The sequence below is a fragment of the Mustela putorius genome, unplaced genomic scaffold, assembly GCF_011764305.1.
Source record: "Mustela putorius furo isolate JIRA1106 unplaced genomic scaffold, ASM1176430v1.1 tig00003863_pilon_pilon_pilon, whole genome shotgun sequence".
NCBI classification, from domain to species: Eukaryota; Metazoa; Chordata; class Mammalia; order Carnivora; family Mustelidae; genus Mustela; species Mustela putorius.
Window position 1 is genome coordinate 8,236,574 of NW_025422015.1, and position 25,186 is coordinate 8,261,759.

A 25,186-nucleotide genomic window follows, 5' to 3' on the forward strand; every position below is an offset into this window, starting at 1 on the left:
AGCCACTTTGGAGAACAGTGTGGAGATTCCTCAAGAAATTAAAAATAGAGCTTCCCTATGACCCTGCAATTGCACTACTGGGTATTTACCCCAAAAATACAGACGAAGTGAAAAGAAGGGCCATCTGTACCCCAATGTTCATAGCAGCAATGGCAACGGTCGCCAAACTGTGGAAAGAATCAAGATGCCCTTCAACGGATGAATGGATAAGGAAGATGTGGTCCATATACACTATAGAGTATTATGCCACCATTAGAAAGGATGAATACCCAACTTTTGAAGCAATATGAATGGGACTGGAAGAGATTATGCTGAGTGAAATAAGTCAAGCAGAGAGAGTCAATTATCATATGGTTTCACTTATTTGTGGAGCATAACGACTAACATGGAGGACAAGGGGAGATGGAGAGGAGAAGGGAGTTGAGGGAAATTGGAAGGGGAGGTGAACCATGACAGACTATGGGCTCTGAAAAAACAATCTGAGGGTTTTGAAGGGGCGAGGGGTGGGAGGTTGAAGGAACCAGCTGGTGGGTATTATAGAGGGCACGGATTGCCTGGAACACTGGGTATGGTACAAAAACAATGAATACTGTTACACTGAAAAGAAATAAAAAATTTAAAAAAATAAAATAAAATGAAAAAAACAGATACTAGAATATTTTGGGGTGACTGGGCAGTATGTCAACAGCTTACTCTCAAATGATTCAAAAGAAAAAAGTGCCATTCTTATTTAAAAAAAAAATAAAAATTTTGACAGACTTAAAACTACAAAGCCAATGTTGTATATTTCTACTGCCTTTGATACTGGTTCATTTTCTCTGAATTTGAAATCAAAGTTTTAAGACTAATCATCTTTTTTGGTTTTCAGGATTCTTAGGTTCGAGAGGTCTTAGGAAATCCAAAAATTTGTGGTAATTTTCAGGTGTATCACCAAGAATGAATAAAGAATGAAAATATATTAAAGAAGAACTGGAACCTCAGTCATAAGGGCTATCTATCCTCTGGATGCATGCATAATAGACCCATAGCAAAGTTAAAATAAGGGCTTTTCCAGATGATTGCTACCACACAGCAATGATAAAGTATACTACAATGTGTGGCTTTATGAATTACTGTTTTCTTAAAAAAACAAACAACTCTAAAAACCCATCCTGCCACAGACAGATAAATATTTTAATTTTATTATTTATTTTTTACATTGCAATAATTCAGAATGGACCTATACTTTTTTAAAGTGGGTCCTGATAATTTTAAAGCAAATAATGAAATATGAGCAATACCACAAGGATAATCTTCAATAGACTAAATGTAAAGAATAGTTCCTTTAATCTCTCAAAATCCACTGGTTAAGAGTCTCTTAGGGTGGTTGGAGAATGTAGATTAATAAAGAAATGCAAATTCCTAAACTTCATCCAAAACTCAAGAAAGGTCTTCATAATCTGTTCATGAACACCCTAATTAAACCTCAGAAATTTTATAAATAGCTCTTGCACAGAAAAGAATAAGCAAGCTTGAGACTGCTATCCCAGGAAAGGATGGCTTGCAAGGTTTGCTCTTGGTTGGCATCTGGTAACTGGCTTTCGAGATGGTTTCCACCATTCCTAGACTGATGAGGGTGGCATACTGTGCCTAAGTTGTTCATATGAACAAAATAATTCATGATGAATCCCTGGTTTCCGCTGGACATCTGAAATTCTGATGCATGCTATAAGCAGATAGTGCCTATGGCCTGATTCCAATAAAAGCTCTGGGCTCCTGGGCTCAAATGAACTTCTGTGATAGACAACAGTTCACACATCTGGTAATAAGTCATTGCTAGAGGAAGTAAGCATGTCTTGTGTCACTCTACTGGGAAAGGACCATTGGAAGCTTGAGCCTGGCTTCCTCCAGACTTCATCCTATGTACCGTTTTCCTTTGCTGATTTTGCTCTTCGTCCTTTTGCGGAGTCCTGTGAGTCTTTTTAGTAAATCGTTAAACCCGTGGTGATCTTGGGCACCCTTGACATAATACTTCAATGCATAAAATTACCTTCTGTAGAGTTCAAAGTGTTTCCACACACTTTGTATGTGTGTGTTTGTGTGTGTGTGTATTAGCAACTCTGCAATTGATAACTTTAAGATGACAAAGGCTTAAAGTAAGTCCTGTTAACATTCACAAAATTACTTACTTTCTGGACTACTGGACAAGTAATAGTCAGAATATAATGTACCATTCATTTTCTCAAAGTTCAAATTTGAAATTTCAACTGTAAATATAGAGATTTTTGTTACCTGGTTGTTATTCATTTCATTACTACATGTATACATATTTTTAATTTCCTCAAAATGAAAGAAAACTCATTCTCAAAAAAAAATCCAAATGCAAACTCAAAATAGTTTGTTGTACATCACAATTTATGTAGTGTTCAAAAGGGATATGTTCTTACCATGTGGAGTGATTGTCTGTATAGGCTTGGCTGGAGACCTCACATTCCATATAGTCAAGGTACCATCTGAATGACTGCAAATAAATTGTTTTCCCTCATGATGCCAAGCAACAGAGTGAATAGCCTATATAAGAGGAGTGAAGAATTCCACTTTTAGAAACAACAATCTAAAAACCAAGCTATACACAATCGGTATTATAATTTTCACTTCAAACTTTTTCGTATTTCCTCATTGGCTACGATACTGCCACTGCGCAAAGCTAACGTTTTCATATTTCCTAAGCTGAAGTCAACACATTAACTTTACATTCCACAACCCTCTTTAATGCAAATGAGATTTAATATGGTACTGGCACTATTTTAAATTATTTTTACTTTATTCCTTAAGCCAGCATAAGAATGATATAACAGTGATATGTGAATTATTAATGAGCTCAGAAAAACAATGTATTCTTATAGATTCTTAGAATAAACTATACCTAAACATAAATTACCATGTAATTAACAACCAATATCTCATCAGAAAAACTGGCTGCATTGAACAGAACACTTTTCTTTAAAGATTTTATTTATTTGAGAAAAGGCAGAGTGAAGGGTAGAAGGAAAAGCACACTCCCTACTGAGCTGGGGAGCCTGATGCTGGGCTCCATCGCAGGACCCTGAGATCATGACCTGAGCCGAAGGCAGTTGCTTAATCGACTTAGCCACCCAGGCATCCCTAATCTTTTATTTTAAAGATTTATCAATTTATTTGAGAGAGAGTGAGCGAGCACACAGGAAAAGGGGAGAGGGAGAGAGAATCTCAAGCAGACTCTGTACTGAGTCTGGAGCCCAACATGGGGCCTGATCTTAAAACCCTGAGATCATGACCTAAGCTGTAATGAAGAGTCAGAAGCTTAATTGACTGTGCCCCTCAAGTGCCCCCTAAATAAAAGCTTACAACAGTAAAAAGCTTATTCCAGGGACGCCTGGGTGGCTCAGTTGGTTAAGCAGCTGCCTTCGGCTCAGGTCATGATCCCAGCGTCCTGGGATCGAGTCCCACATCGGGCTCTCTGCTCAGCGGGGAGCCTGCTTCCTCCTCTCTCTCTCTGCCTGCCTCTCTGCCTACTTGTGATCTCTCTCTCTCTCTGTCCAATAAATAAATAAAATATACTTTTTAAAAAGTACCATTTAATTTAAAGATGGTATTAAATTATTAACTTTTCCAAAAATAAGTACTAATTACAGGGACCAGTGGTTCACAATTATTTTGGATAACAAAGAGAAACAAATGCCAGAAAATACTCCACAAAAGAATAACCAAATACGAACTTTTGCACTGAAATAAATATACATGATTTTTTCAATTACTTCCGCAATTTTCTAAATACAAATCCAAGTTCATACTAGATACCACTTTTTTCCAATAGCCTCTTTAATACCACTGCATGTAATAACTACACATATGCTATTTATGTTTGTATTATATGTATATATTATCTAAGTATAGTATATTGGTAAGTATATATACTGATACACACTTAAGTAGTACATATGTAGCATTACGTCTATGTATAAAGTATATGTGTATAATATACACCACATACAAACTATATATGTATAAAACATGCAGTTTTACTTTCTCTTTAGTCCTTTTCAGAAAACGAAGTAGAAATTTATGTAAACAAAATGGGAAAAGTAAATCTAACTAACCAAACCTGAACACCTTTACAATCAGAAGGTGGGTTAGGAGCAAAACTGAATAATTCATGGGAGACAATATGAGATATGAAGTAGGTAGTAGTATCAACTGGGGTTGAGGAATTTTGTACATAAATTGGCTTATTTTTCCAAGATATGCAATTTCCAGAAGATTCTTAAGAGGTTACTTGATTTTTTAAAAATGGGAGACTACAGATAGAGATGAAGGGAAACAGGAGATATCAAGGATGAAATGGATGGAAACTAACATAATAAATCAGTGACATACAAAAGTTGTAGAGAAACACGATGAATTCAGGGTAGAGAAAAAAATGTCGAGAAAAGGGAGGGAAGATGATATAGCTACTGGCATAAGCCACGGGAGCAGTATATACATATCTAAAAAAATTATTTATAAGATGCAGTATCTGACAAGAAATCTTCACTATATAGCAGTGCATGAGACAGTTAATGGAATATCAGTGTGACAGTATTCTCATCTGTGAAAATTAAAAGAATAGCATGAGGACTGCCTACTCTGAAACATTTTTTAAAACTGTGATATCTAATTATTTGGCTTTGGCAAAAGTAGTACATATGATGTTTTGTGCTATTCTTACCAATTAAGAGACCATCGTTAAGAATACTTCCTGGAAAGATAACAGGCTAGCTATTTACCTATCAAATTTTACACACACTAACTCAAAATACTGAGGAAATTAGATAAATTCCCTATTTACTTGTTGTGTAAACTGATCAGTATGATTAGAATCATTTCACAGTAAGAGTTGTACGTAAATCTTAGTCCAGCTATTCCTACATTATAAACTGATAAATACTTAGCAGACTGACACCAAAAATAATCCCTTTTCCTCCAGAAAATAAGATCTTAATATTATATTGTAAAGCAGCATTGACTGCTAGTATGATTACTATTCCTAAAACCTTAGAAGATGTCACTGAAATGACAAAAGAAAAAAATTTTATAATACAGATTTTGATTTTAAATTACAATGCTTACAAACATATGGGAAGGAAATACTGAAAACACTACTTTTATTATTCTCATGTTATCGAATAATAAAGTGAATGTTTATAGTATTGGATGAATTATTTTATATATATATATGTATAATACATCAAATTGTACAACTTTGGTCCTAATATTTTAACTTATTAACATTTTATTATTATTTCCATTGTAGAAGGGATGCAACGTAATATTGTTTAATTGAGTAAGATAATCATAGAATAATATATTTTTGTAAGATGACTGAGTTGGATAGTAAGTGATTTATAGCTTCTCTAAAGATGTTAACAGACATAAATTGAAAACACTGCCATTTCCATTAAAAATAAACCAAAATGAAACTATCTTAGCTATTTTAAGAATCCAAACAAATTATTCATTCTTCTAAGCATTATTTTATCTTTGGGGAGTGTGTGCATGTGAGCGTGTATGTGTGTGTGTGTGTATGTGTGTGTGTGTGTGTGTAAGAGAGATAAATAAACAGAAAATAAGCTGTCTTAATAACAGCACCTTTCTAAGCATTGAAAAGACGACCTTAAAGGAGTAAGTGTTTCAATGAGTGTCTATAGGGTGAAATGTAATTTTTAAAAAGCTCTTACTGATTCCAGTATTGTGAGTTACAAACATACTATTTCAATATTCTTTTTTAGAAGACTGACATTCTTAAGATAAATGTACTCACAGGGCTAGCAATGCATAAACTATTTTTTTTTTTTGTATACCTATATTTCTATCTGTAGCTTCTTAGTCTACCAGGAAAAAACAACATGAAACCAGAATACAAAAGTCACGGATCAACTCCAGACATGACAAAGAATAACCTTTAAAATAGTTTGATAAGTACTAAATTACTCTTATAACATCAATAATGGTATATTTCATTTCTGCCAACACATTAGTTACTATACTAACACTATTGATATCCTAAACTAGTATCTTAACACTATTGATAGCCTAAAAGGAATGAAATGTCGTTGAAGAAATAGAATTCTATATATATTAATATAATTCTATATAGATATTCCATGCAGAAAACATCTGTAGAAAGTTAGGAATACTACCCCAAGTACACTCAAAGTCTACCGTTTAGACATAAAACCAGGTGAGTGTGTCAATTTGAAAAGTACTATGGTTACACAAAGCTACAAAAAGCTTAGAGTAAAGATGAATTTCTGCTTCCATTACTCCCACCCATCTAAATCACATTCAAAAAACCAAATGAACAATTAAAACTGCAGCAAGAACGTTTTTGTATTAGAAATGTTCAAAATTGATATCACAATGCTATTTATTTGCCCCAGTGTGATAAAAATGAATATGACTGAAGTAATACACCACTGATAGGAAGTAAATATTGGGGGAAGGAAGGTGTGGGGTGGTATTTTGTGAAGGTCTTAAAGTTTTAACCTTCACTGGTGAGAATTATAATCTTTTCTTCAATGTCTAAAATTATACACTTGGCAATCTGCATTAAGAATCAAATATAAAGCATTGTTATATGAAATAAGCACATAAAATAGCATGAACTCATGGAAATATAGCCAGAAATTTTCACTCAGTTTACCTTAGAACAAGTCAATTTAGAAGTTAGATCTTACATCCACAGCACTATTATTTAAATGTAGTCACTATGTTACTATTTATTAATGTTTTATGACTTTGCATCTCTACTGGATATGTTTATTAATCTGAAGCTTTCTTATAATTTGTCAGGTTTTGGTATGAAAATAATGAGGCCCTCACAGGATGAAATGGGTAGTATACCCTCCTCCATTTTTGGAAGGAGTTTGGGTACAGTGAGTACTATTTGGTAAAATTTACCAGTAAGCCCTACGAACCTAGAGTTTTCTTCATGAGAAACATTTTCATTAAAAATTCAAATTCTTTAATAGACATAAAGCTACTCAGATTAACTATTTCTCCTAGAAGGAGATAACAGAACTTTCAAAGAATTTGGTGTCTTTCAAGGCATTTGGCCACTTCATTTACAATGAAATCATTGGTATGAAATTGCACATATTTCCTTACCAATCTCTGCATTTCTGTAGAATTGAAGTAATAATCTCCTTTTACATGCCTATTATGGTAATTTGTGTCTTTTCTCTTTTTGTCACTGTGGCTGTTTACCCATTTTATCAATCTCCACAAAATGAGGATTGTACCAATTTTCTCTGTTGTTTTTATGCTATCTATTTCATTGATTGGTTATTTCAATTCCACAGCTTACTCTGGATTTAATTTGCTCTTCTTGTTTCTCATGATGGAAGCTGAGGCCATTGATTTGAGACACTTCTTGTTTCCTAACATTAACAATGTTTTACTGAATCTCTAGCAGCATTTCATGGACTTTAATATGTTTCTATTTTCACCTTTTTCTTTTCAGTGTAAAATAGTTTCTCATTTTTTGTTTCTTCTTTGATCCATGGGTCATTTTAAAGTATATTGTTTCACTTTCAAATATTTGTAGTTTTTTCATCTATCTTATTATTTTTAATTCTATTAGAGTAAATGAATATGATTTTAATGATTTCAATATTTCTAAAATTATGATTGATTTTATGGCACAAACTATGTTCTGTTTTGGTGAATATTTTATGTGTCCTTGAAAAGAATGGTGTTCTGGTGTTGAGGAGCACACCTGGCTATCTACTTTGTTGATACTAATACAGCCATTTCAGCACTCTTGTAATTTGGTGCTAACATTACTTTTCCATCTTTTTGCTAACACTTCTGGGTCTTTACATTTAAAGTGGGTTTTTAATAGTGTAGAGTTTGATCTTCCTTTGTGATCTAATTTGACAATCTTTGCCATTTATTTCGGGATATTCAAAGGACTGCATTTAATATGATTACTGACATAGCTGGGTCTAAATCTGTCGCTCTGTTATTTTTTTTTCTATTTCCCCCATCTGTTCTTTGTTCCTCCTTTTCTCTTCTGTCTCCTTTTGGATTAAAAATTTTTTAAATTTCATTTTATATTCCTCTTTGGCTTAACTATCTAGGTTACTGTTGTTGCACTGGTATTTCCTTTAGTATTTATAGCATGTATCTTTATCCTATCAAACTTCACCTTCAAGTAATATCATAACACTGCAGGTAGAATATAATAACTTGCAAAAAGATTCTGTCTCCTGACCTTTGTGCTACTGTCATCTGCATTTTATTTCTGCATGTCAGAAATCCTACAAAGCATTTTTATCATTTTTGACTTGCATAATAACCTCTTAAAGAGAATAAAAAAATTTAAAAACTTCTATATCTACCTACATATCTACCATTTCTGGTATCCTTTATTCCTTTGAGTAGACCCATATTTCCATTAATATCACTTGCTGTTGCATGAAAAACTTTTGAGTATGTCTTGCAGTGAAGGTCTGTAAGTGAGGAATTCTTTGAGTTTTTGATGTGTGTAAAGCATTTTCCTTTTGTTTTGAAAAGATAGCTTTGCTGAATATAAAATGCTAGGTTGACAATTTTTTCTTTCAGTACTATAAAGGTATTGTTCTACTGTGTTCTGGCTTGCACTGTTTGTAAGGAAACCATTGTTCCTCGGTATTAAATGTGTTCCCTTCCCACAACTTCTGGTTGCCTTTAAGATGTCCGTGTACCACTAATTCTAGTTTTAAGCAACTGAAATATGTGCTTTTACATAGCTTTCTTTCATTTTTCTTCTGCTTTCAGTTCACAGAACTTCTGGGATATCTATATCTATTATAGGGTTTGTAGTTGACATCAAATTTGGAAATATCTGCATCATTATTTCTTCAAATACACTTTCTGTCCATGCTCCTTCTTCTGGAACTATTACACATAGATTAGTCTGCTTGAAGTTGAAGCACAGTTCACTGATATTCTGCTCCTTATCTCCCATCTTTCATATTGAGCAGTTTCACTGCTGTATCTTCACGTTCATTATCTTCTCTTCTGCAAGATCAAATCTTTTGGTAAACCAATCCAGAGTATTTTTTTTATCTCAGACATTTTCTTTTTTTCATCTCTAGAAGTTCCACTTAGGACAAGAAGAATTGAAAAATTCTTTTGAACATGTTTATACTTTCACTTACCTCCTGTAGCACATAGAACCTATTTAGTAACATTTGTTTTAATATCCTTGCCTACTAAATCTATCACCTGTGCCATTTCAGAGTCTGATTCTAATGACTGAATTCTCTTCATTTTGCATTATACTTTCTGGCTTCTTTCTATGCCTCAGATTTTTATTTGGATGCTAACTACTGTGAAATTTATGGTGGGTTATTATTATATCCCTTATAATATTTGTTGAGCTTTTTTGAGTAGTTATGTTATTTGAAAACAGTTTAGACTTCTCAAGTCTTGATTTTAAGCTTTGTTAGGCCCTCCAGATGTGTCTTTGGGATTAGTGTAGCCCCACTACTGAGGTAATACCTTTTGAGTACTTTTCCTGATGTTCTGTGCGTTACAAGATTTCTCCACTCTGTTACTAATGTAATCTATTCTTGGCCCTGTGTGCTACTACAATTGTTTTGCCTATTCCTTTTTGATGGATCTTTTCTAAGCCTCACAGTCACACACTAATCAGTATTTACCTTAAAACTCAGGGTAGGGTGTTCCCTGTACACTTCTCTTTCTCTACGTAGTTCACTACCCTTTGGTAGCTTGTCTTAGCTACAAACACTTCAGCTTCCCCCAAATTCCCAATTCTGTTTCCTTAATTCAGAGCAACTGTGGAGTTCCCACCTAGGTTTCCTCTTTATGTACTGAGACCTGGAAAATCTCTGGGCCATAAGCTAAGGCAACTAAATGGCTCCCCTTGTTTGTTTCCTCTCTAAGGAATCACTGTTCTTACTACTTGCTATCTAATTTCTAAAAATACATGAAATTATTTTTTGTTTCATGTATTTTTCCAAGTATTTGTTTAAGGCAAGAGGGTAAATCCAGTCACTGTGACTCTATAATGGCTAAAACCAAGATCACTATCTAAATTCATAAGAAGCAAAACAAAAAAAAAAAGGTGAATTTTTAAAATCTGCTCTGATTTTAGTTTAAAAAATAGATTTACAGGACAAAACTTCCAATGAGATTAAAAGAGACCTTTATTAAAAATGTTCTTTGTTTAACAAGATGGGATTGGGAGGGAGACAAACCATAAGTGACTCTTAATCTCACAAAACAAACTGAGGGTTGCTGGGGGTGGGGGGTTGGGAGAAGGGGGGTGGGATTATGGATATTGGGGAGGCTTTGTGCTTTGGTGAGTGCTGTGAAGTGTGTAAACCTGGCGATTCACAGACCTGTACCCCTGGGGATAAAAATATATGTTTATAAAAAATAAAAAATTTTTTAAAAATGTTCTTTTTTATATTTTTAGGATCTTGATTAGTGAACCACAGTGCTTACTAACTAAAAACTTTGAAAATAAAAAGCATGATAAAACACAAAACAAAAAGTATGCAGCTATGAAAACAAAGGAAATTCTTTTAGCCATGCTTACAAAGACCACATACAAACATTTATGAAGTATTCCAAGTATTATTATAGTTACTCAATATAATCTGCTGTTTTAAGTAACTGAACGCATCGATATGAAGACATGACATATTTTGTCTTAAAAATAAGCAAAACCACTTATACATTTCCTACCTCTATTCATTGAATTAGAAATTGTGACCCTGCTAATCCTCAGATTATAGTTACTAGATATCATTTCACACTGAAAGAAGCCACATTTCATAAGAAAAAAATCTTATTCTAGGTTAGAAACAAAAATATACAAGATTAATAGTTAATACCTTTTTGTAACATAAAGCAGGGAAGCTATCTAAGACTATTATCAAAAAAGAACTCAGGAACCAAAAGGAGGTGGTTCATGACCAAAATGGGAGAATTTGAAAATCAAAAAGGACAATAACGTCAGTGTATTGAAGTGCATCAAATATGTTTAAATCTTTAAGTATATAGTGAAACTAAAAGGAAGAACAGATTGGTCACCACTGGGATCATTACAGAACCCCTTTAGAATAAATACTGAAATAAAAGATAAGAATCATTTATGCTTTCCTTTATTAACTATACTACTATTTAACCAAATAGTAGGTGAGAAGTTTCTCTTTACACTAAAGTGCCTGAGCTAAGAAAAGAGAAGGAATTACAGAATTAGAACATCTTCATTTTGCAACCTGTATGTATTAATAAATCTAGGCTTTGAACAGCACTGGGTGCTAACCTCACAGACACTAACACTCCAACTGACAGAAGGGCATCAGCATCATTTAAGAAGAAAGCTGGCTAAAAATGAAAAATGAACCTGAATTTGGTCAAGACTCAGTAACCTATCTATTTTATAGGAAACCTAAGGGGGAGTAAAAAAAAAATAAAATGTTAAACACAAGTGTTAAGCCCTAGATTTTTCTAGAACATGAGAACATTTTTTCTGGAATCAGAAAAATCTAGTCTTTGAGAAACTATCTTCAGTGAATACATGGCCAAAAGGAAGAAATGAAATAAGAAAGGGAAAGCAAAGAGTAAGAGGAGTGGCCTACAGTTTAAAAGAAACACAGAAGACATTAATCAATCACAGTTAATCTTTATTTGGATCTTAAAGCAAGCAAAACTATAACTGTCTACAGTATACTATCAGTTGTCTATAATACAGAAATAGGATTTATTTAGGATACATTTATTAATTTGCTTATAGATGACAGAATACCTCTAGAAGAATACATGAGAATCTGGTCACATGGGTACCAGAATTAAGGGGATTAGATGGCCAAATAACAGGAATGGAAAAGAGATTGTTTTTAAATCATTTGAGATACGGGATTATCTATTTTATTTATGTGTGTGTGTGTGTGTGTGTGTGTGTGTGTTACTGCAATTACAAAGGTTGCCTCAACTAAAATCACCAATTAAGTTCTTAAAGAATCTATTCTGAATTAGAAAAATGACAAGAATAATATTTGATTAGTAAAAATAGTATTACCTCATCATACGTGTATCTGTAGTCGGCTTTCTTTGATTTGAGGTCCCATAACACCACTGTTCCTGATTCAAAGCCAATCAAAAGCTGTAATAAAAGACAATTTCACATGACCTAGGAATGACATTATGTGAAACATTTATATGCTGACAATAAAGATAACTATTATCATTTGTATCTTCAAGGATAAAGTTATAATTAATTAAACATCTGCACTGACAATCACATGAATGACAAATGAGAATAGTGCACTGCATATTTATATGCCTTTGATGATTATGGACTTAACTTATATAGCTAATTATTGAGAAAGAAAATAGTAACATTTTGAAGTCCTGAGTGTATATTTTCATTAATATAACATAATAAATTAAAATAAAAATTAACATTTGTATGTGCTTTAAAGTTTACAAACTTTCCTAAGGTAAACATTATCAGGCAATGTCATTGACTCATCTATTGAAAAGCTCCAAATTATATCTAGCCTAGATCCTTCTCATAAGATTCAGACTCTTACTTCCAGTGGTGACAGTGAAGTTATCCTCTTTGACCAATCCTACTAATTTTTCCAATGTTGTTTTAGCTATCATTTCCTTTAAAAAGCCTTCCCTGACCTACCAAATATAAATCAATCCCATTTCTATGTGTTCCAACAGCACTGTGTACATTTTTTAATCTGAAGGGTCACTACACAATAATGGCCTTTTCCTTAGCAGAATTCTCTTATTGACTATAACACTAGTTTATTTAGGCAAGGACTCTTCTTATATTGTTCACCACTACCATAAGGCACAGAGCTTGACTGATATGTTGTAGGTACTTAATATGTTTTTTTGTGAATGAATATCTAACCTCTACTGCCCACAAATCTCCACCTTGACATTTTTCAAATCTCAATATCCCCTTTGCTTGAAACCTCCTATTCTTTTATTCACTGAGTGATCTATTCATTTTTTAAGTCCCAATTTAGTATTGCTCCCTTGGGTAAGCCAGCCCCCAATTCTTCTAGATAGATTAAGATCCTCCTTCTCCTATGTTAGCACATGCATTTTCACCTATATGTCTCTAATATCCTGCCTAGTACACAGGAGATGCTCAATAAATGTTTATCTCGTGAATACATATATGATTAGTAGGTAGCCAATACTTCTTCATGTAATCTGGGGATATGAACATAGTTAGGGCAGACCTAGGTGTTTTGTTGTTTTTTTTTTAAGATTTCCATTTATTTGAGAGAGAGCCAGAGAGAGAACATGAGCAGAGGGGAAGGACAGAGGCAGAAGCAGACTCCCCACTAAATAGGGAGCCAGATGTGGGGCTTAATCATCTTGTCCTGAGCCAAAGACAGACCCTTAACCACTGAACCACCCAGGTATCCCCAAACCCAGTAATTTTAATAAAATAGCAATTTAGTGGAGTTCAGACTACAGGGATACTTGGAGGGGCAATAACTGAAGCTAACAAAACTCTCCTCACCTTTGTAGGAAGTACAGTTAATTTTGCTACATAAATTGTTCTTGCCTAGGCAATGTGACATATATACTCCTAGGAAAAACTGGTATTTGTTTCCTTTATCTTTTCCTAGTCCTTCTAAATATCTTAGACATGTGACTAACTGAGCACTGGATTGGCTCAGGGTACAGGTCACTTAAGCTCTAGTCTTAAACATCTGTTACTTAGAAGCCATGTAACATTAAGGAAATAATTTTACCCATCCAGATCTTAATAACAAGAGGGTTATAGTAAGTTTTAACCCCCTTCAGCCAGCTCTAACATCCTAAGAATGTTAGAAATCTATGCTAACAGGTTAGGCTTTAATCCACATAACCTCTAAGTATTAAAAAATCAAAAAGCTAACTTAAAGACATAGTATTTATTCTCACTAGAATCTTTCATAACTCAGAGATACTAATTGGTATTCTGCTGGCTAGTTTCCTTTTATTTTTTATTTCATAAAAGCATTAATGGGCATGCTGAATATGAATTAACTCTCTACATCAATAACTCTGGGAATGAAATCAGAAGAATCAGTATTCAAAATCCCAGCTTCACTGATATCTAGCTTTGTACCTCTGGAACACAAAATCGCATGAAGTCTTTGCCTTGTCATCTGTAAATTAGGGAAGATAACTAACTTAAAAATTGTTAAGATGATAGAATAAAATAGTGCATATAAAGTAGAAAGCACAGTGCCCAAAACAAAGGAGAATTCAGTAAGTGGTAGTTATTACTGTTATCATCATAAGTAATTTTACACTAATACCTAACTTCCTTCACTAAAACCTTTGCTTAATGTGGTGGCGTCTACCATAAGGTTAGTTTTGGAGGAAGCTGCCCTGTCACTTTATACCTTTCTTTAGCAACACAGTGTCACAGAGATCTTTGGAAAACAGTAGAGTCACTGATATAAAGTGGATTTTTCTATTAGAAATCAAAGGTTAGACAATATTATCTATTCTAGTACCTTAGTATTTCAAAAATGTTTGAGTGAGGTTAACTCCGGAAACTAAGGAGAATAACATAATACCAGGTTTCAAAAAAATGAGGATAATAATAAGCATTATACAAAATTTATTTATACAATAAATTAAGTATACACTAAGGCATTATTATTTATATGTTGGGTACTATGGGAAACATAAACCTTCATAAATATTTTCTCTATGCTTTTGGGGGTCTTTCAAGTTCAGGGGAAGTGAGATATGCACATATTTCTAATACATGGCAATATGTGGCAAATACTATAAAACTTGTACAACTAAGGTGTTAATGAATTTGGAAGTGAAAGAAAGCATTTTTAGTCAGGATTATCAGCAAAGATATCATGAAAGAAATACATTTAATCTGAGTTTCATAATGTGGGTAGGTATTCAGCAAAGAGAGAATAGTGGGAAAGCATTTCAAACAGAGGGAGACTCACATAAAGGAGCCATAGAGGCATTAATGAGCAGCTCAAATATAGAAAATAACTACTTCAGCACAGCATTCTGATAAAGATATTCTGAAAGACAATAAAACCTAGGGCTATGTTTTAAGGAAATTTATTTTGTAAGCTACTGTAGAACCACTGAAAACTTTTTTTAACAGGAGAGCAATAATATTAAAATGGCATTATAAGAAGATTGATGTGGAAATGGCTCATCAATGGGTTGGAACACCTTGAACGTTAGTAGTCATAAGACTGAATAGAAAAGAGACACTGCATAGAAAGGACTGAAATGCCTTATCTACTGAATCCGGGTAGAAGGGAGGGAAGTTTTCAATTCTCTTGCCATGCCTCCCACCAGAAGTCTTGGCTTCTATACAAGAACTTTGTAGCAAGGAAAATGGAGTGGAGGTATGTACAGGCTACTGTAACTTGCTCTGTGTGAAGTTTCCCTCAAAACATGCATTTATATGATTACAAGCTAACTCCAAACAGTATAGCTATCCTTTTATTTTCCTACCGGCAAATAACAGAATAGTGTTCACATACAGGCTAGACCATTCCCACCAACTGAGGGAAGAAAAAAACCTCTACAAAATCTAGAAATTTCATTTCACTGACTTCTGATAGTGATAAACATCCTGGTGTTTATGTAGGCTAATATCATAAAATTATATAAGTAGAGAAATATCATTAAATAGAACTACTTAAGAGATTGAATTAGTAAAGAGATTCATGGAAAAGGCAATTTTATTATTATTTTTTTTTCTACATTAATGGTTCAGATTTATTTTATCCATACTTCTTTTTTGTAATTTATTTTTTATTTATTTTCAGCATAACAGTATTCATTATTTTTTCACCACACCCAGTGCTCCATGCAATCTGTGCCCTCTATAATACCCACCTGGTACCCCAACTTCCCACCACCCCCCGCCACTTCAAACCCCTCAGATTGTTTTTCAGAGCCCGTAGTCTCTCATGGTTCACCTCCCCTTCCAATTTCTCCCAACTCACTTCTCCTCTCTAACTCCCCATGGCTTCCATGCTATTTGTTATGCTCCACAAATAAGTGAAACCATATGATAATTGACTCTCTCTGCTTGACTTACTTCACTCGGCATAATCTCTATTTTTAAGTGTATTAACAAGTCTAAACAACAATTAGATACTGACTATATGAAACTGGTTTGAATATAAAAAATGAAGTACTATTTAAAAAATATATAATTAATCTAGGCTATCTAAGAAGAAAATTTTAAGGGAGATGAGATATAGACAACTCTAACATAAGGCATTATGTGATAAATATTACAAAAATTGTATAAAGGTTGAAAATAATTCAAAACCAAAAGAAAACAGTTTTTGCCAGGATTACCAGAAAATATTAATAAACTAAAAATAAATTAATAACTTTATAAGTAATTATTAAATTTTATCTGTCTTAGGGGCTTTTGTTCTTTAAATTGTAAATTATTCTAAATATTTCACTTGTTCTTCATAATATATAAATAAACCAGTACACGTCTTTGACATACAACTTTTGCTAGAAATCTCAATTTTGCCAAGTAAATGTATGTGATACTAGAACACTTATTTTTAAAAAATACCCAAATCCATGCATTTAATAAATATGTATTTTTAGAAAAAAAATTCTACCTTTCCTTCATCCATTGGGTTATCGCTTATATGGACAACTGGTCCTGGATGAGATTTAGATGACCTAAAACAGAACAGTAAGTTTTTTTCTCAATTAAATATTTCTTTTTTTTTTAATATAATTTTTTATTTTTTATAAACATATATTTTTATCCCCAGGGGTACAGGTCTGTGAATCACCAGGTTTAGACACTTCACAGCACTCACCAAAGCACATACCCTCCCCAATGTCCATAATACCACCCCCTTCTCCCAAACCCCCTCCCCCCAGCAACCCTCAGTTTGTTTTGTGAGATTAAGAGTCACTTATGGTTTGTCTCCCTCCCAATCCCATCTTCTTTCATTTATTCTTCTCATACCCACTTAAGCCCCCATGTTGCAACACCACTTCCTCATATCAGGGAGATCATATGATAGTTGTCTTTCTCCGCCTGACTTACGCCTGACTTTCAATTAAATATTTCAATACAACTATATATTCATCACAATGAAAACAATGAATGAAAAATAAATATATATTTACTAAGGAGGAAAACAATTCAGTAAGTGATGTATAAGAGATGTATAGTTCTTAATATGGATTAAGATAGGACTCAGAAGAAAAATATGGATAGGGGTTAAATACATGGGTTAAATATGTGATAAGGATCAGGGAGTGCATTTGTGATGAATACTGGGTATTGCATGGAAGTGCTGAAACACCATATTGTTTTGTACCCCTGAAACTAATATTATACTGTATGTTACCTAATTGGAATTTAAATAAAAACTGAAAAAAAAAAGAAAAAAAAGGGAATGGAAAGAAAAACAGTGACACTGATACAAGTCAGCAAAATTTATAAGTATACTTTCTATATAAGAGAGAATCTTCAATTAAGGATTTTAGCACACACATAAAAAAAACCCTATTCTCATGGTATAATCCTCAGAATTAATACTTTTAAATTAATATTATTAATTAATATTTTAATTAATCATCTAAAATTTTGCTATCTTATTTTACTCAACTCTAGCCTCCAAATGGGGCATCTCATCCAGTACTTGGTCAAAGAAAAAAAAGTCATACAGCTAAGAATGGAGCTGAACTTATGCCCACAGAGTAGGAATAAGCACCTCCCTATTCATAAATTCCGAGGGCTGAGACACCAGTCCAGTTGATGAGAGATCTTTGTGAAACCATAAAGACATCTGCACTAAGCCTACCCACTAGATATCATGATCAATTCACAGAACAGAGAGCAAAACCCACACCTTATACTAAGGGAGTGAGATATGATAACATCCTTGTCACAGGAAAGAAAACCAAGTTTAATACACTATCACAGGTGCACCAAGACATTACTGAAGAGAGATGCTACCAATTTATCTTTAATGTCAAATCCTGTGGAATGAAACAACACAGAACTATTTATTAAAAAAAAAAAAAAAAAAAACATTGAAAATTAACCTTGCCAAAATCCTTAAATTTTGATTTTTATGTCTAAATAATATAAGAAATAACTTGCGGTAAGATATAAAGATGAGATTTTAACACTGAGTGCAAAGTTGGTGCTAAGGATCCTTACAGCCTTACAGCTCAACCATGTTCTTGATGTTAAAACAATTATTATATCACAATTAGGGGAAATTAACTGTCAAATTCTGTATTTATTACACTGCAAACATTTACATTATATTTGTCAATTAAATCATATCAAGTTTAGATCAATGTTTTCTAATCATTGGAGGCAACCCAATGGGGTATGAGCAGCATTTGAAAGAAAAATAACCAGAAGATAAAAACACAGGGAAAACAAAACAAAACCTGGAGTGTTTTTCACCTAAGAATTATTTCATTGAACTTGTGCTACAGCTTGTACAGACATACACATGTCATATATGCATATGTTCTTCTATCTATAAAGACTTAAACTTACAAACTGCTAATAACAATTAGAAAAGGTTAATAAACTGTGTTTAATATCAAGAATGTCTGACATATTTAATTCCATATGGATTTACGAACTAGCTATTATACAAAGATATCATATATGGTACTGACACTTTCAGACATGGAATATGTGCTCAAACTCACAGTTCAATGGCTTTATTCCACATAATGACGTAGCCTGAGAGTGTGAAGGACTCCACATTGACAATATGTATATTACCTCGCTCAGTGCCCACATAGAGCCACTTACTCTGGAAAGGCAGATGGCAAAATGTAACCCTGCAAGAGAAAGTATATCCAAAAAGGTAATTAGAAAAATGTCTGTAAATTTTATTAATTGCATTTGAGGGTTAATCATGATATATAATTTAGGAAAGGTAAAAATGACATACAACCAGATTTACATACTCATTGTGATTAATTTTTAATATGCAAACTTAACTTATATGTCAAACATAAGACCCTACAGTAAATAGACAGCATGGCTTGACAGAAAGATGAGCTTTAAAGTTAGCATTTCAAATCTATGTCAGTCATTGTGCTACTTAGGCACATCACAATTTTTTTTCATTTTTTAATGTAAATTCAATCTGCCAACATTCAGTACCTCATTAGTTTCAGATTTAGTGTTCAATGATTCATCAGTTATGTATAACACCCAGTGCTCATCACACCATGAGGCACATCACAAATTTAACCATTAAGCCACAAACTATGAGTCTAAGACTGACCCCAAAGTATTATTACATTTCTTCGGAGTTATTAAACACACTAATCTTTCTCATCACTTGTACCTACTATCCCTTCCAGACAAAATGCTCCTCCAGTTGGTATTTTTCTTCTATTCAAGATTCAGTTCAAATACCATCTTTATTCAAACTGAAATCCCAATACTTTGCATCTCTATTAGGCTAGACTTTTAAGACAGGTAGGATCTACCTTCCTCACTAACTTGTAAGCCTCAGGGAGGGCAGAGATCCTCCACACTGAGGCTTAGATAACTATCTCTTCCTATGTCATGATGATATGATAGGCCTGGATTAACAAATTATAATTTACATGCATGTATTAAATTTTATTATCATTCCAAAAGTTTCAAACACTTTCTATTTTTAGCTCATTTGACTTCATAATCAAAAATGGACATTATTGGGCGCCTGGGTGGCTCAGTGGGTTAAGCCGCTGCCTTCGGCTCAGGTCATGATCCCAGGGTCCTGGGATCGAGTCCCGCATCGGGCTCTCTGCTCAGCAAGGAACCTGTTTCCTCCTCTCTCTCTCTCTGCCTGCCTCTCTGCCTACTTGTGATCTCTCTCTGTCAAATAAATAAATAAAATATTAAAAAAAAAAGTTTAAAAAAAATGGACATTATCTTGTTCTTTTTGCAGCACTTATTTTTAGTAAAAAAAATCAGTATATTATGAAATTATATCATGGTCTTTCTTTTCAGACAACCTATCATGTCTCTCAAAATATACTACTTAAAATTCCCATAGCACAGCACTTCAAATACTGCACAATCATAACCAGTGCTAGACTGTCAATACGGACACTAGGTTTTAGGCAAGATATAGTAAACAGTGTTGTTATTCCCATTACCACAATTTCATTACAGAAAATTTTCAAGATGAAAATACTTATCAAATAAATGTACATGCAACTCATGTTCTATTTCCTCAAGGGAATGTTCATTTAGATAATTAAGGTTCATTATCTGTATTTTTTTGTTAAGGGTTTTATATAGTAACAGGTCGTCTTTCTAAGGGATTTATATAAATTTAACTAAAGCAGAGAAATGTCTACTGAATCAAAAAAACATTTTATAGTACCCTTTTACTTCACACAGCAGTAAGTCCAAAATATCTTTCTGAAAACTCTAGGGCGATAGGGGTTTCAGAATTCTAAATTTTCCAAATTTTTTTTTCTTTTAAAGATTTTATTTATTTATTTTACAGAGAGAGATCACAAGTAGGCAGAGTGGCAGGCAGAGAGAGAGGGGGATGCAGGCTCCCTGCCGAGCAGAGAGCCTGATGTGGGGCTTGATCCCAGGACCCTGAGATCATGACCTGAGCTGAAGGCAGAGGCTTAACCCACTGAGCCACCCAGGCGCCCCTGAATTTTCCAAATTGTAAAGAAGTACATAATGCAAGCTATGCATATCACCTAAAATGGGAGTAGTATCTCATAAATGCATTATATATCCTAAAGTATAATTGTGGCAGTCTTTTTTCTAACTGAGATATAATTTTCATGTAATACTATATTAGTTTCAAATGTGCACCATAATGATTCAATATGTGTATATATGGCAATATGATCACAATAAATCTAGTTGAAATATCCATCACCATATAGTTTTATTTTTCTTGTAATTAGGACTTTTAAGATCTTCTACTCCTCTAGCAACTCTCAAATATAAAATATAGTATTTTTATTAACTATAGTCACTGGCAGTTTCTTAAGAAGTTAAACATAAAAATACGCTATGATGGATCCATTCCATTCTTAGGCACTGACCCAAGGAAAAGAAAAGAAAAACATAGCTCTATACAAGACTTATACACATATGTTCCATAACAGCTTTATAATAGCCAAAAACTGGAAACAATCCAAGTATCCAAATGTCCGTCAACAGGTAAATAGATGAACAATTGTTATGTACCTATAACAAGATACTATTTAATAGTAAAAAGGAATAAACTACTAATATGTGCATAAACACTGATGAATCTCAAAAGTCCTTATCATGAGGGGGAAAAGCCAGATAAAAATACATACTGTATAATTCTATTTATATATAATTTATATGCAATAGGAAATGCAAACAAATCTATTTTAACAGAAAGCAGATCATGGTTACCTGGAGATTGTGGAGATGGAAGTTAGAAACAGAACAGGGGAGGGATAACCACAAGGAAACATTTTGGGGTGATTTGTATGTTTGTTACCTTGATTATGATGACAGTTTCGTGAGTATATATATGTGTGAAAATGTATCAAATTGACACTTTAAGTATGTACAGCTTATTGTAGGTAAATTATACCCTCAATAAAGCTGTTTTAAAATTTTGTGTTTTCAGAGATTTGTGGATTTAGCGATTATGAAAAAAGAATGTGATTTTCTGATAATATGTAGGCATAAGCTCTGGAATTAGACTGCCTATATTCAATTTCCAGCTCTGTCGCTCATGAGCCTGAGAATTTAGGTAAACCACTCAATCTCTCAGAGCCTCAGTTTCAAAGCAGTAAAGGACATCTACCCTGACAGTGTTCCACTGAGGATCAAATAAGACTTAAAATGGCCCCTGAAACAGATTAAGTGTTCAACAAATGTTAGCAAATTATTACTAAGTGATAGTCTACCAACTAGAAGTTCAAGGCAAATTTTAACTATCTGAAGTACATAAAAGAGCAACAACAAACCAGGTATAAAATGAACAAATAAACATAAAAACAACCATTTCATTCGAAATGTGTGATAAACTAGAACATGAATAGAGCAAAACGTCTTGAAAATTGGAAAATAATTTTAACATAAATAAGCCAAAATAATGACCAGATAACAACAAAAACAAAATCAGAAACACCCAACTTCTGGATATGTTCCACTACTTTGCAATTCTTCTTTATTCTTCACGTCTACAAAGCAGTAGTTACTGACTTAACACAATTACATGACCCATCTTTGACTTTAATTCTTACAAAATTATTTACATAATATGCTTCAAATACTTAAACTTATACTTTAACAGTAGAGATTCTGGATATAGTCATATAATATTTTTTTAATATAATTTTTTATTTTTTATAAACATATATTTTTATCCCCAGGGGTACAGTTCTGTGAATCACCAGGTTTAGACACTTCACAGCACTCACCAAAGCACATACCCTCCCCAATGTCCATAATACCACCCCCTTCTCCCAAACCCCCTCCCCCCAGCAACCCTCAGTTTGTTTTGTGAGATTAAGAGTCACTTATGGTTTGTCTCCCTCCCAATCCCATCTTCTATTTCCAGTACAACAGCATACTGTAGTTTTTTCTCAAATATTTAAGGGAACGAAGTAAGAATAAATTTTTCAATGTTCAGCAAAATATCTGGAACTTTCCCATAGATTCACTTTTTCAATATTAGCTGCCATCATAAGTTTTTTCTCAATTATAAAACCAACTTATATAGCTGAAAAATTTAAAGCATCTTTGTTCTGTGGAAGTGAAAACAAACTACTATTTAACATTTGAAGAAGGAACTTAATTAAAATTTTCATTTAATATCCATCATCAAGACTTTAACATGGTCCATAGAATGAGTCTTTTATAGAAATAACGGGAAAATTACTCTGCTCCATAACTATCTTCATTATTTGACTCAGTTAAAGGAGGGGGAAGTCAAATGTTTTTATTACAATTGAAAATTTCTTAAATAGCAAATTCTGAACAAATGAGAATAGAAATAGTAAGAAAACTAAAATTCCATATTGCAACCAAATAAAACACCATGCCATTGATTTAGGAAAATGTCAATAAGAAAATGTGGTCCCCCAAGACAAACTACTAGAAAAGCAACTCAATCAACATGACCTACTAAGAAGTGAAAGATTATATATTTGTGGGCAATTTAATCAGTCACCAAAATATAAAACTGGTTGTTGAGACAAACTGGACTTATTATACATATTTAATGGGCTCTTTTAGTATTTGTTATACAAAATGACTATATTTCATTGTTTAATAAAATAAAAATCTAGGGTCCCTGGGTGGCTCAATCAGTTAAGTGTCTTCCTTTGGCTCAGGTCATGATCTCAGAGTTCTGGGATCGAAGCCTGTGTCCAGCTCCCTGCTCAGATGGGAGTCTGTTTGTCTCTCTGCACCCCCTTACTCATGCTGGCACACTCACTCTCTCTCAGGTAAATTAAATCTTTAAAAAAAATTAGCTTTCTTTGTTGAAAGTTTAAAGAAGACTTAAAGCATAACTGTTCAGGCTTTAAAGTAATAAATTGATGAAAAGATTGTATTATTGTCACACTGATTGGAGCACTTAAAACTATACAGATACACACATATGTATGTATACATATATATGTGTGTGTATGCATATCTAGATGTATATATATGTATACATGTATATGTGTGCATTGCGTATATGTGTAGACAAAGAGATTTGTTGTTTATGATTCTATGAAAGTGATCCCATAATAGAAAGCTAGTATTTTTCAGTAAAAGCAGTCATGAAACAAGTGGCACAAAATAGCCATGAGACAAAGAGGTTTCTTGAAGAGTTTAGATCAACAGATGCAAAGAAACACTGAAAATAGTTTCAACAATGAAGTAAATTATCACTATACTACTACAGTAATATCCCCTAAGAGATCTCCTTTCCCTCCCTGAATCCACTCCCTTGTACAGTCTCTCCCAACACTGATTCTAGGATCTTATGACTTGCATTGGCCACTGAGACATTAGCAGCTCTGCCACAAGCAAAGATTTGAAAAGCACTTGCACACTGGGGCTTGTTCTCTTTCTTATGCTTTTAGAACCCAGGAACCATATGATGAAGCCCAAACTAACCTGTTGGGAGACTCTGGCCCAGCCCACAGCCAGTATCAACCAACAGACATGGAAGGAAAACTACAGATCATCCAATCCAATTGAGCAGCCAGATAACTATGGCTGCATAAGTGAGTACAGGGGAAAGACTACCTGTGATAATAAGTTCACCTCAAGTACTGACCTACAGAAATGTAAGCAAACAAAATGGCTGTTATTTTAGCCTTTCAAGTTTTGGGATGTTTTGATATGCAAGCAATAGATAACTGACCTGTTATTTAACATAATCTGTTCAGCCAAAATCTTTTTATATGAAGTTATAAAAACATACAGGAAAAACAAATTCTTATATTTCTTAGAATTAAATTAAAAAGACCCTGGGAAAATTTTAAGACTGCCACCAGTGCATTTATCATAAAGCTCAAACATTACCATTTGGCTGAAACTCATGACTGTTGTTCTTCAAACACTTTGTTATAAAGATTTTTATTATAAGGTGATATAGATCACAGTAAATGAGAGTGACTTTAGTTTTTACTGATACCAGGAGAACAAGTTAATTTAAATTTATGTGCTGACATATTAAAGCATAATGTTATACTGAAAATAATTAAAACAACATAGTTGAGCCTCACATGGAAGACATTAAAACTCAGTAAACACTAGTAAGATCAGATAGTATAAGAACAGTATATTAAATTGAGCCTGAAAAGGAATCTTAAAATGAATAAGGAGCTCCCCCCAACAAAAAAATAGTATGTGGTTGAATCAAGTGTATTAGAAATAATAAATAATCAAGTCGAATTCTCTCAGAGTGTACCTAAATAGAGTTGTATTCTAGTTTGCTCCACAGGACTTAAAAATTGATATACTCATTCTATACAAAGTTGTTACTAGGAACACAATAATTTCTGTATTTGCTTAAGGGACTTAAAAAATGTAACATATAACATGTTAGGAAGTGATATGTATCTCCTATTCACTATTTAGCTTTAGTAAGTCTGTCAAGTACTATATAGTCAACAAGCACCAAAT

At 33.4% G+C, this 25,186-nt stretch overlaps 1 protein-coding gene across 6 annotated transcripts in view; it reads right to left on the reverse strand.

Annotated features, from left to right (window-relative positions):
• Window positions 1–25,186, reverse strand: part of STXBP5 (syntaxin binding protein 5) — a 176,452-nt gene that overhangs the window by 107,828 nt on the left and 43,438 nt on the right. For all 6 annotated transcript variants that reach the window (XM_045066264.1, XM_045066262.1, XM_045066260.1 and 3 more), the window contains exons 5-8: window positions 18,751–18,885; window positions 16,677–16,740; window positions 12,095–12,178; window positions 2,427–2,550 (exon numbers count right to left, since the gene is read on the reverse strand). In XM_045066264.1, the coding sequence (XP_044922199.1) occupies window positions 2,427–2,550; window positions 12,095–12,178; window positions 16,677–16,740; window positions 18,751–18,885 (407 nt within the window). The remainder of the gene's footprint in view (window positions 1–2,426; window positions 2,551–12,094; window positions 12,179–16,676; window positions 16,741–18,750; window positions 18,886–25,186) is intronic.